Here is a 13,280-nt window from a genome sequence, read left to right on the forward strand (position 1 = left end):
TCTGAGAGCAGAGAGAGGGAAGAACAGGTGTAATATGGGGGCATTTTTGGGACTTGGGAATTGTCCTGAATGACATTGCAATGACAGATACAGCCCATTGTATGTCTTGCCATAACCTGCAAGATTGGGTGGGAGAGAGTGTAAACTATGATGTAAACTATAATTCACGCTTAGTGGCAATGCTCCAGAATGAGTTCTTCAATTGTAGCAAATGTACCATACTAATGAAGGATGTTGTTGATGTGGGCAAATGTGGGAGGTGTAGGGAGCAGGGTATATGGGAATCCCCTTTATTTTTTTATGTAACATTTATAAAATCTAAGTATCTTTAAAAAATATATATATATATATAAAGAGAATATCAGTATATTGACCAATTCTGTGGATTAGGGCATGAATGGTGTAGTAAAAGGACAGGTTTTGAGGTCCTAAAATGCAGGATCAAGTCTGGCTCTGACACTCTGTGATCTTCAGTAGTTTAGATGTCTTTAAGCCTCCATTTTCTTGTCCATAAAATGGAGTTATTAATAGCACCTAACTCATAGGACTGGTATAAGGAATAATGAAATAATATAGGTAAACCACTTGGTGTAGTGACTGACCCACAGTAAGTGGTCAGCATATATCATTGTTGTTGGGGTGGTGATTATCCTCATTGATAAGATCTTACAGGAAGGAAAAAAATGTTATATAATAAAAAATGTTGTAATTTGGCCCAGATGACCTTGGAGGAAGGCAGAATTCCTCTTAGGGATAGAATTGTTCTTTTGTTTAGGACAAAAACACCTTTAGGGCATATTCTGTGATGAAAAGTGAGCCAGAGATTGCTCTGCAAAAGGACATGATAGTATTTTATTTCAAATTCTTTCTTAGGGAAGTAATGAAGGGTTGGATAGCAAGGAGAGTTTACAGAAGACAGGAGGGATCTTAAGAATACTATTAGCCAAAATTCTTTGATGGATTTGTAGCTACAGTGTTGGCTCACATTGAATTGGAAGTTGTTTTCTGACCTGTGCTTAATCTTCTCCCACTTTACTACTACTAAACCTATAATGAAAGGCTGTACCCAGGTTAGGCTTTGGTGAATGGTGTTTTAGGGGAATGCAGGGAGAAAGGTATAGTCCAGAAAGTAGTCTGCAGAGAAGCCAAAGAAGGCGAGATGCTGCACAGGAAGAGGACATTGGATAAAGAGCTTGCCCATTAAATGAGTCCCAGGGAGATCCAGGGAAATCCTGGGAGAGTGAGACTGGCAGTGAGACTGAGCTGGGCTCCCAATGGCATGCAAGAAGATATTAAAAAGTAGCTTCAGAATTATTATTTCCTTAGAACCAAATGCGAGGCTCATGAGACTTTTTAATATTTGGACAATTTTCCAAATAGCTAATGGCAGGTTTTTTAAAAAGGAAAATGAAATGAGATGCTCTTAAACAATAAAAGGGAATTTACTAATTTTTTCACTTTGTACTTCTTCAAATGCAGTTTGAGTTTCATATTCATAGTATCTATTCAGTAAGCAATTAGAAATATTTATTTTAAAAAAACCTCAATGCCAAGAGATTACATTCTTAGAAAATATCTCAGTATGGGAGTGCAATAAGTACCATTGGTATTTTATGCAGCCTATATATTATGTTCTTTTATTTACATCTTTTGGAAAGAAAATCTTTTCCCAAATACTTTGTGTCATGAATTATAACTCACTGGTGGATTACAGTGAGTGGGTCAGTCACTTAAACTTGCTTTATTGTTAATGCATATATTTCATGATTCATATATCTTACATGATTTGTATAAGTCCTTTGAAACATACTTATTTTGAAATATACCCTGTAAATTCTATAAGGTATCTCCACTATGGTGTGATTAATTCCATCTTTCTGGGTAAATTTTCATGATTATTTGTTGCAATGACCTTAATTAATAAAAATACTATGTGACAGTAGATTTTATAAAGGAATGACACATTATACCAACATTACCCAAAAGAACTAAGAATCAAACATGATTACTTTTAATGTAATTACTAAAGAAAGATATATCACTTTATTATGACACTCTAGCCATACATTTCAAAATATGCTTATTAAACAGTAAATGCAAGATAATGATTTAGTTAGTTACATTGTTAAAGGTCATTAGGATTGATATTCCTCTGCCATAAATGAATTGAATAATAATTTCAAATACAATCAGAATTAATTTAATAAAATATGCTTTTGAACTAAGATATAATGAATAACCAATTATTATTTTCTGGTTTCAAAGTAGCAGGGAAAATTAATTCAGTGTCTGTAAGTTTATTTATCACATTTGGCCTATAAATTTGCTAAAACCATTATGAAACAAAATACGTGATATAATCCCAATTCTCATAGTTCATTAACTCTCTTAGGAAAGGAAGATATGATATGAGACCTTTAAATAAACTAAATACAAGCTGCATGATGTTTGAAAGTTTTTGATATCTTGAATAGACATTAATGATACATAGACACAGATAAGAGATATAAGTAGACAGTTTGAGGTTTCAGAGTCCCTCCTGCAGTGTGTTTAGCAGCAGGTACAAGATAAATATCCAAACATGATCAGATTAAGGGATTAACAGAAATGACAGTTGTGGGTGTGTGAGTTGGGCTAGTGAGTGGTTTGGAAGGGATTTTAGAGCTCTAATTTCATTTTTTTTTTCACTTTATATCAATGCATTATGGGCAAAAGAAAATGAGTAATATTTACTTCTAGAATGCTGTAGGCCTGGGCAATTAAAGCGGATTTCAAGGATTATGAAAAATCATCTTGAACGTGACAGGTGATTTAGCTGGGGTTATTAAGCAGGAAAAACTATCTCTATCCAAGCTCATGTTTCCGTTGGGCAGTGACATTTGGATATTTGTGCCTGTGTTTTTAAAATTAAAACTTTTTTTTTTCTTGAAAGATTGTATCGATATTTGAAGATGGGGAGTGGGACCATGCTTAACATCATTGTATAATCATTAATTAAGAGGGAACAGGTGAAACCTACTTTTTCTGCACGATCCAGAGTGTTAGGTTCATCAGCCCTCCTTAAAATTCTAACGTGGATACTACAAGAATAAGAACTAAAAGGAATAAAGACCATTTCAAAAATCCCCTGGGCCTCTGTCTTATCTTTTACTTAAAAAAAGTATTGATCTAGGTAGGATTTGGTTATTTAAATTGATATCTTTATCCTGTACCATAAGCACTTGAAGCTTCAGTCTTCTCAGCTCTTTTTATTTTTATTTTTTAATAGAAATCACACACACAAAAAGATATATATGTTTTAAGTTCTAACACCTAACAGGAAAGTTTTAAAAAATATTAAAATCGTGATAAGCAAAAACATGCTATAGGATTAAATGAAAACACTAAAAAAAAAAAAAGAATGAATACAATTTTATTTTTGTTCTTTCCCCCTCAGATTCTGGACTTTATGATCATTGCAGGGGAAGGGGATAAAGAATCACAATTCTTCTATTTTAAAATAAATGATGACGTAGTCTTTTGGAAACATTGATGGGAAAGCCCACATGATTTGAGTGGGCACAGTCTTTCTTTTGAAAAGAGCCAAACAGGTTCTGTCTCTAATAAATTAGTATAATCCTTTAAGATTAAAAATAGCAAAAACATTTAAAATAACCTGATTATAGCTTCAGCAAGTCAAAAGTACATTTCTATCTAGCCTATAGAATCTATGTGGGTTTAATGTATCATCCCTCATTTCAGTATAAAAAAGAAGAGAACCGAGTTATTTTTTGAACATTAAGATATTCATAAAGACTGTATAAAGTAAAAAAACAAAAACAAGAACAAAAACAAAAAAACTTCACAGATTGTTAGCCATCTCTTTCAACGATTTCTCATATATTCTTTTCTTATCAGTAGATAAGCCCCCATCTCACAAGGAAACACTTCCCAATGAAATTAATGGTTTTTGATGAGAGCAAGAGCTCTTTGAGATGGTTAGGGGATGGGAAAATATCTTATACAAACCAATAAACGCCAAAGAATTACCCAAGGGAAATGTGGCAGAAGCTATTTTCAGCAGGTAAATCAATATATTTATTCTCTTTACTTTTATTTTATCCACTTGCTGAATATCTATTTTTAGAGCAGAGAGCACAAAAAATAAAAATAAAAAAGTAATTTAATTACCTTTTAAGTTCTGCCACTTGTTTATAAGGCCCTTTATTTTGGGGGTTGTTCCATTTGTGTTCCATGCTCTTGATCAAGATGTTGAGATTGGATAAAACATTGCTTATTTTGCTGTTTGGAGGCCAACAAAATAATGGAGCCTTCTAGCTTTAAAAAATTACCATCTCATGCCCCTGCACCCCCAAATTCACCCCCAAACTCACAATTTGGTGAATAGTACACTACTTGTGAGTGATAAAAAATTGAAAGAGGGTGGTGGCTAGAACTAATGCTATTTTATTAAGCCATCTATCTATAGAATTGTTGTTTTTATACCTTAAAAAAATAAGTCTATGCTTTCTTTTTTTTTCGTTTTTCTTTTTTTAGTCAAGTACTTTCTTAAAGAAACAATAGCACCACATTGGCATAGCTGGCCAAACAATAAATGGGAAAGCAAAATACGCTCCATCTTCCACTCTAAACTTTTCTCCAAGGGCATAGACTCGTGACTGAAATCCTGGAGCCACAGTGCATGACAGGGTTCATCTACACAAACATTGACATTCCAAGGAGGGGAAGGATTCTCAAGGGAGACCAGTCATTGTGGGTTTTGTTTTATTTTTTAAATAGGATTTGCAAGGATGTGATTTTTTCTCAGTATTCTATTGGACTCTCAGGGTGTGTATATGTGTGTAATATAATGGGTATCGGAAGAGTTTGTCTTTATCCTCAGGAGAATTGATTCTGAGGGAAAGATGAATTAATGTTTTCAATGGAGGCTCCCCATCTTAAAATGTGCAAATAATACCATTATACTATTTGGGGAATTGGGAACAGAAAATTTGACCCAAGTATCAACTATTGTCAATTAAATTGGAAAAAACCTATAAACGGAAAGCTCATTCTTATCAACATTAATGGCTCTTTCATAAAAATCATGAAATTGCCCCATTTTAAAATTCTGAAACAACAAAATTTTAAAGTAAAACTCATAAAGTTTTGAGTTGGGAAATTTTAGGTACTCCTATCAATTCAGAGTCATTCTACTATAGTATATGATGATTAGCTGACTGCCATAGTTTACATCAACTTCTAGATTTTAATCATTTGCAATAAATTGTGGATTAGTATTATTAGTTAATTTTTGATTAGTTGATTTATGATCCAGTTGGACAGAGTTGTGTGTTGGAAAAAGTTAAGAAAGGTAATATGGCTTTGCATGTTTAAGATTTCCTTATTGGGAGAATTTTGGCTAGGAATAGAATTAAGCAAATAAGTCACAGAAAGACCATGTCCAGCTATGATAGGCAATCCCTAAGTCTGCAGAAGACTACTTATAAAGTCTTGCTGGGAGTTAGTATTTTAAAAGGTATGGGCTGGGAACAAAAAATAAAAATCAGAAGTGACATCCTGGGAGCGTGTCATTTTGAAGAACCTATATAGCTGTAAAACACATGTAAGATAAAAATGACTCATTTTCTTTCTGACATCTGTCCATAGTGATCAGAACATTGATCATCATCTCCAACCCAATTCAACGAATTCTGTGGTCAGAGAGAGTGAGAATGTGTTCTGTCTGAGCAGGAGCATCTATCAATTTGGGCCTTCCTCATGCGGCTCTTCAGAGGGTCAGGAAGTCTCTCTTCGGCCTCTGAAACTTGATGTGACCCAGTGGAAGGAAAACTGGAGAGTGTGCGCTTTTTGTTTTCCATAAACACTTTCCAAGAATATAAAGGATAATATTTGCATACGTAATCAAGCCTGTGTGCTTTTCATCTGAAAGTTCTAAGGCAGATAAAAAGATCTGAATGCCGGATGATTCACTGTTTTAAGAAAGTCTTGATCACAGAAGCGAAACCTTCTCTGGGCTACCCTGGGCCTGTCCTCATGTCTTCACCATAGGATTTTATCAGTATCAATTTTCAGTTGAATAGTTAAGACACAATCACAGAGAGTTAGGGTTCATTAAACACATGAGGAACTTACTGATTATGAAGGAAATTTTTGCCTCTCAACTAGCAACTCTAGTCAAGCATAGTTTGACAAATACTTAAATGTATATTCAACCTAGGGTTAGAGTAAAATTCATTAAGGGAAGTAACATTGTGACTATTTATTAAATATCATTTCAATATTTAAAACATTGGGCCATTTTTCTTATGTTGCCTAAAGAGAAGGAATAAATATATTTTTCAAATATGGGAAGAGGTATTGCTGGATAGATAGTGAGTTCTAAGGAATGAAGTACTTTGATAACCCTTTCAATGGTAGAAACCTTTTAGTTTTTCTCCTTTTCTCTTCTCCTTTTCTTGCTTTTCAATTATCTATGTATTCATAAATCTAAATGCAGAATTCAAAATCAACTTGCAAGTCAAATATTTCTAACTTATTTTGAAAAGTGTTTTTAAAAGCTATGGAGTTGTTTGGGTAGCTTCCTTGACAAGGAATGAGATGTCAGAAGCCTTTGGTTAATCATTGCTCTAGCTATGCTGTGAATGAGTTGTTTATAACAATTCCTTACATCCCAGCAACTCAAGGGCTCTGACATTGCACCCTCAGAGCAAGCCAGCCAGGATAAAAATCTGGAGCTTTAGCTTTTTAATCCTCACACCACCCCTGTGAGGTAGGTAGATGACATATTGCCCTCATTTTGCAGATGAGGAAACTGAGGCACAGAGGGGTGAAGTGACTTGCCCAAAGTCACACAGTGGTGAGCCTATGGCAGAGCTGGCAGATGTTTGTTTCTTCAGAGAGAAAGAGAGATTAGGACTATCAAAATTCCTAATCTTTTAGACTTTTAGGAATTTTCCCACATCACAGCTTCCACTTTGGACTCACCAATCTAATTTGGGTTGGTGGACCTTTGTCTCTTTAGTTCTTTTTGGAAGGCATAATTGGGGGGCTTTGCCTTCTTTCCCAAATGTATGGATTTTTCAGCACCCTTTCCCTTTGTGGCATCTTTGGCTCTAGGCTTCCCCTTTCATTTTGCTTTCACCTTTTACCGTTTTGGCCAGATTCTTTCATATAACAAACTACAAAATAGCACCATGGTACTAAAAAAAACAGAGTTTTACATACGGTTGATATATTCTGTATTATTGTTGTGCTAAATTTACATACTGCTTTATATGGAAAAAATAAAAAGAAAGAAGTTCCTAATCAGGTTGCACACTAACTTATCATTTGAAAGAGCTGTTGAGAGTTTAAGAGACTTTCTATGATTAAAATGCGCCTAAAAATTATTGGCCTCAAAGTTGCAACTACTTGCATTTTTTTAAGCAAGATGTGGGAATATAAAGCTTTGTGTCTAAAACAAATGCATCCAACTTATATTTGGTGCAAATACCACAGATGGAATCTTACAGATTAAAAATTGTTGTGCTATGACTGCTTGCTGTTATTGAGGAGGCCAAATTTAGCAAGTATGAAGGAGATGAAGGGGGTGTGGGGATTAGACAACAAGTACCAGACACTGTAAAACAAATAGTCTGTGTTGCGCAGAAAGAAGTGCAAATAAGAAAAAAAATTAATCAAACCACTTAGACTAGGCTGCTGAAGTGGTGGCTCCAACAGCCAAGATTCAGAGACAAATTTAGTGCAACTGGATCTATAAAACACCCATGCATTTGTGGCTCTTGAGAGGCAGGGACTAAGATATATATATAGATATATATATATTTTTTCTCTATAAAACATTATTCATACAGGATCAACAGCAATCTACCAACTCCAGGACCATTTTTGCAAGGTGCGAAGCTTTTAACAATCACTCCTAAAGACAAGGTCGGAATGTTTACTTGTGTATTTCATTGGGGGAAATGCCCATCTTTTGAAATGTTAGCAAACTTCTTTTTGGTAGGTCTTCCGATGTTTAACAGGTCAATTATGCAGAGCAAAGGATCCCACCGGTGACATGTCCTTCTTCACTCCTTGGGAGGGTCTTCCTACATTCTGTAGTTCTTGTTTCCTGCACTCCCTCTACTTGCGTTCTTCAAATGCACTTCCTATAAATAAGGGAGAAAAAGTGACATCAACTTGTTGAAGTTTTATGTATCCATCTACTCCTAACATCGGGTCTCGACTTTGTATATCTTATACTTCAGGAGTCAATCTAATAGACACTTGGGGCCCTGATTTTTCTAGGAAGACAGGCCAAATCTCACGCAGGCTGCTTCTGTGGACCCTGGTGGTATGGATACCACAAATTGCTTTATATAAAATCACACAGACATGTGTTTTATTATTCATCCACCTCTATCTCCTGTTAATTGATAGTAAGGGGATCCTGAAAATCCTGCCTTCTCGCTTATAATATCTTTTTTCTAATGAGAGAAAAAAAAATAGATTCTGGGATCATCCTCTATGATTTTATTGTAGGTTATTTTTTTCTTCATTTTTTCATTTTTTTCCCCCTTAGGAGAAAAGGTTTTAGAAGTAGAAGATTAGGAAGTTTTATAATTGGTTTAGAAATTTGTAGAATCACAGATTTTTGTGTTATGACATATTATTACAGGCTCAAATCCTAGCTCTTTTATACTCTAGCTCTGTGAATTTGTGCAAGGGCCAATCTCTTTGTGCCTCATTCACAAAATAGGGCAGTAATATAATCTACTAAATAAGATTAAAGAATAATGTATGTAAAAACACTTACAATAGGCCTGGCATGTGATAAGCATTACATATATATTAGTTATTATTGTTATTATTATATATCATCAACACATAAAGCTGTTAGCTAAGGAATATCAAGTGTTGTTTAGAATATAAGCTCTGTAAGAGCAGGGCGTTTTGAATAGTGGCCAGGATATTGCATCTGTTCAATAAATACTTGTGGAATAAATTCATTGAATGAATGAAGGAACATACTTGACTCTGATTTTCATAATCAAGTTATTATACTGTTTCTATAGTAATATTTTTTTTTTGCCTTTAATGTATTTCCATAGCAAAGTTTAATAAAGAAATTTGAAATAAAATCCAGGAGGAAATGTCCTTTACATGCATAAACTTGACAGTGCTTCTTTGTCTCACTTCTAGCCATTAGGGTCCTTTCTTGGAGGATGGAGTGGACAACTACTGGTTCAGGGTGAGGTTCACAGAACCACAATGCCTTTTTTCCCCAGAATATGTTTCTATCAAGATCCAAAACAAGATTTCTCACTCTGGTGGCTGGGATTGCCAACCTGCCTGTTCCTCCTAGCTAAGGTAATGACCACCTCATACAATCACAATACTGTCAGGAGCTAAAGCACCTTTGAGGTCACTCAAACCTCAGACCCAAGACTAAAGAGGGTAGGAGGGTCTACTACTAATGTCAGGGAGAAACCAGCTACCGATCCCTGGAAATAATAACTATTGGCCAAGTTCCATAGCGACTTGATGGCCTTTCTTACATGTGATTTTCTGTGCTACCAAGAACATTGAGCTATACCCAGTCCTGCGTGAAAGATGATTAGCACTTTGAGTTGATTGCCAATATCATGTACTGACTAAATAGAAGGGAGATGACATTACTGTGTAAAAGCATTTATTAAAATATCTAGCTCAGTAACGGTTGAAAAAAGCCAGTGGGAATAACTAAGATATTTGTATAGGATAGCTTGAAATGCCATCTGTTTTAAAGTCCTGATACTTTCCCCCAAATATCACACAACTTTTACAAGTTCACTTAACATGCATTCGTGCTGTACAAACTGTCTACTGTTAAGATACCAGTCACTAAACTTGTCTTCTTAAGCTTATACTTTACTCTATTGTTTTATAGGAGGTCACTAGAAAAATGAAAGAAAAACATATGGGGTTATATAATAGAATCACTAATCCCAAACAGAAACATTTCTGTTTAATTCTCAATGGATCCTCATGTTGGTATGTGGCTTACCAAGACCCTAAATGCTACTATTAAGGAGACTACCTCTCTCCCAAACTACTAACCAAATTAACAAGTAGCCAAATACACTAAATTGAGTTTTGCCTTCTCTTCTGTTTAAGAGGCTCACACCAATTTAGAAAAATAGATGATTTTTAAAGAATCTGGATAACCCCCAAACTGAAAAACTGTTGAAAAGTGAAATGGTAACCAATCAAAAGAAAGCTCCATAACTGTTTAATCTTCAATGTTCCTTTCAAGCTGAATTAACTCCAAAATTTTAGAAGAAAGCATTCAGGTGTCTTTTATGTTTCACTCATTGAATTCATGCTGGCTATAGCAAAAGAGATTGAGGTTAGATTGGTCAACCATATAGCTATTATCTTTGGTCTTCAAGAGAGATTCTTTTTCTTTTCTCTCAACGCAGAAAGTATGAAGTGGGAAGTCTGAGCAGAGGGATCCTCTGGTCTTTTTCTTCTGGGTCTGTCTCAGCATCAGAGCAAAGCCATGGGCTTAAACTCACTTGAGTAAAGCTGACCCTGCTCCAAATAGCATGGTTCCCATGCACACACACATGAGGTGAAGGCCATTCAAAACCAGCTGGGATGTCGTCTCGTTTGCATTTGGCTTCCTTCCCAGACTCTCACATGTGACTTCTTTGTTGCAGACAATGACAGTGACAGAACAAAAGTACTCAGGAACTTGGTCTCCATTGCATCTGTTGTTTTGCTCATTGTCTTAATTCAATTATGCTGGCCACCCTTGGCAATGCGCTGCAAGTGGAAGCATGTTAGAAGCAGCCGTTGGAGCTGGCACTGGTCTTCAAGTTACTTCTTGAAGGGTTATGAAACTGTCCCACATTCAGCCAAGCAAAAACTTTTTCACTTCAACAGCTTGTCCAAGACAAACAAACCAACTGAAACTGTTTCTAGTATGCAACGAGACAGATTTTTTGAAAGGAAAACAGTAGTGAGTAAATATTGTTTCCTATGACACCAGGTGAGATAAGATTATTTAAAATATATATATATATATTTGTTGGTCCTCCAACTCACCAGGATTGGTTGAGGAAATTTATACTTCTAAAGGAAAGTTTAACACATAAAGGAATAAATTTGAGAAGGGCTTAATTTGTGCTACACATTATTACACATTGTGTATCATACACAGGTAATTAAGAAGCTAGAGAAAGCTCTGAAGAAGGCATTAGCATTCTCTCATTATTCCTTGGCTCTTATTCTAGGTCCAAGCTTTACTTTGGAAAGCAATGCACAAACTTTGATTAAGGCTAATAACAATGGCAATAACAAGGGCTAATAACAATGGCAATAATAATATTGTTTAACATTTGCTGAAGGCTCTGGAGTTTATAAAATGGTCTCACTGAATCTTCACAATGACCTTGTGAGAGGCATTTTGTGTAGTAGTTCCGTTTTCCAAGCTGAAGATTGCTAGGATTTAGTCACATGGGAAGAGAGATAGACTTAGGACTGAAATAAAAATAATTCATATTACATGAATACTTATGTGCTGGCACTGTATTATGCATGTTAGTTGTATATACTTTCTCATTTAATTCCTGTAACAAACCTTGGGGATGAGTACTAGTATCCTTCCTGTTTTACCTTTAAGAAATTTGAACTTGCCTAATCTCTTACAGTGATGTTGTGATAGTGTTGGGATTTCGACCAGTTCGTTCTGATTCTGGAATCCACCTATTAGCTACTCTGCTATACTGCTGTCCAAAGAAGCAAAACAATATTTGGTATTTCTGAGTCCAGAAGCAATAGTTGATAATGTTATGGGTTGCCCACCATCCCAGATGGTGGTAGATGCCAGTCTAGAGGGTATGGAAGTGCCCTGGGAAGAGAAGACTCTAATCTAGAGGGTGGGTGCCCTCCCTGATCATAAGTATGAGCTGGGACACATTGCATGGTTGCTGAGAGAAGTTTAGTAGCACAGTGTTCAGTTAGCAAAAGCTAACCCTCTGAATGCTATTAACTCTTCTTTTCTCCGTACCTATCTTTCTGAGATTTGGCCTGAGAGACAGAATCTAAAAGAAGGATGATAATAGGCTCTTTAAATTTCAGGGAGGAAGCAGTGATGTTCTCAATAGACTATGTTTCCATCTCCACCCATTCCAGACAAATGAAGCATTGTGAGACATAAAGTCTAGGAAATGCCTGGCACCCTATAAAAAACACTGGGAAAATACTGTCTAGCATGGAATATTAGCAGCCTATTGTACAGCATAAAGTACTAACTAAGGACAAAGTGGGGATAAAAAAAATCCAGCTGGTTTATTGGCAAGATGGCTCACATATCAGGTCTTAACCTATTGAAAAGGATGTGCTATAGCTATATTGTTGGTGTGCCCTGATACACGTGGAATGGTAGAGGACAATTTAGATGCATGAGTATCAACTTGGATATTACTCTACTACAGGGAATCAGAAGTTCAAATTCCAGGAGAATTGTTAGCCTTTCATCTCTGGAAGGGAAGCAGAGTGAGTGTCATGTGATCCACTCGGCCTTTTGGGATGTGACTTTTAAAACCAAGCACATGGTGCTCGCTGCAGGAGACCTCTGCTCCTAGTGTATGTGGCTGCCTCTTTAACAAAGAGTCAAGCTGTGTTGGTCTGCAAAGCCTCTGGATTTTTCTGGAAACATGGCTTATGTGGTTACTGCAGGAGTGGGAATTTTTTCCCTCCAATATGACCATCTTCTTTGGCCACTGTTGATTGGTCTAGAGTGGGCCAATCCTTTAAAGGAATGTCTGAATATGATGGTGATACTAAAGCAGACTTATTTTCCTTGGAAAATGGGGGTTCTTTGTTGGCCACCTTTGGCTCAAGGACTCTTTAATGACTCTGCTGAGCTTTCCTTAGACTGCATGGCAATCCAGGATGCTTTGCATATGTTTGTCTGTCCACTAAGTAGTAAGCTCCTTAAGGGCAGATAGCATGTTTCTTCCATCACTTCATTATCCCTAGACCCAAGCCTGGTGCTTTGAGCAGAGTTGCAAAGCATGCAATGATTTGATTTAAATTTCCTGTAGGAGTGGTGGAATAGAGTTAACATACTGGAGTCTGTCTTGTGGTTGGAATCTGGTTGGGCCACTTGCTAGAGTTTTCCCATCTTCACAGATTACTGTGAAGATCAAATGAGGTGATTCACTATAGTCTTTGCCACAGGGCAAGTGCCTGGTAAATATCAGTTATTATTATTGCTTTTTGTTGTTGTTGTTGCCAAAGCAGCCCTT

At 36.1% G+C, this 13,280-nt stretch overlaps 1 protein-coding gene across 4 annotated transcripts in view; it reads right to left on the reverse strand.

Moving 5' to 3' along the window:
* Positions 1-3,233: 3,233 nt before the first annotated feature.
* The window catches only part of IGF1 (insulin like growth factor 1), a 75,981-nt gene continuing 65,934 nt past the window's right edge, over positions 3,234-13,280 (reverse strand). For 3 of the 4 annotated variants that reach the window (XM_004446809.5, XM_004446811.4, XM_012521523.4), the window contains one exon: positions 4,758-8,153. In XM_004446809.5, the coding sequence (XP_004446866.1) occupies positions 8,128-8,153 (26 nt within the window). In that variant the 3' untranslated portion in view covers positions 4,758-8,127. Of the gene's footprint in view, positions 8,154-13,280 lie in introns of all 4 variants that reach the window. The other variant, XM_004446810.5, reaches the window with a different exon arrangement.

Source organism: Dasypus novemcinctus, chromosome 12 (genome assembly GCF_030445035.2).
Source record: "Dasypus novemcinctus isolate mDasNov1 chromosome 12, mDasNov1.1.hap2, whole genome shotgun sequence".
Lineage (NCBI taxonomy): Eukaryota > Metazoa > Chordata > Mammalia > Cingulata > Dasypodidae > Dasypus > Dasypus novemcinctus.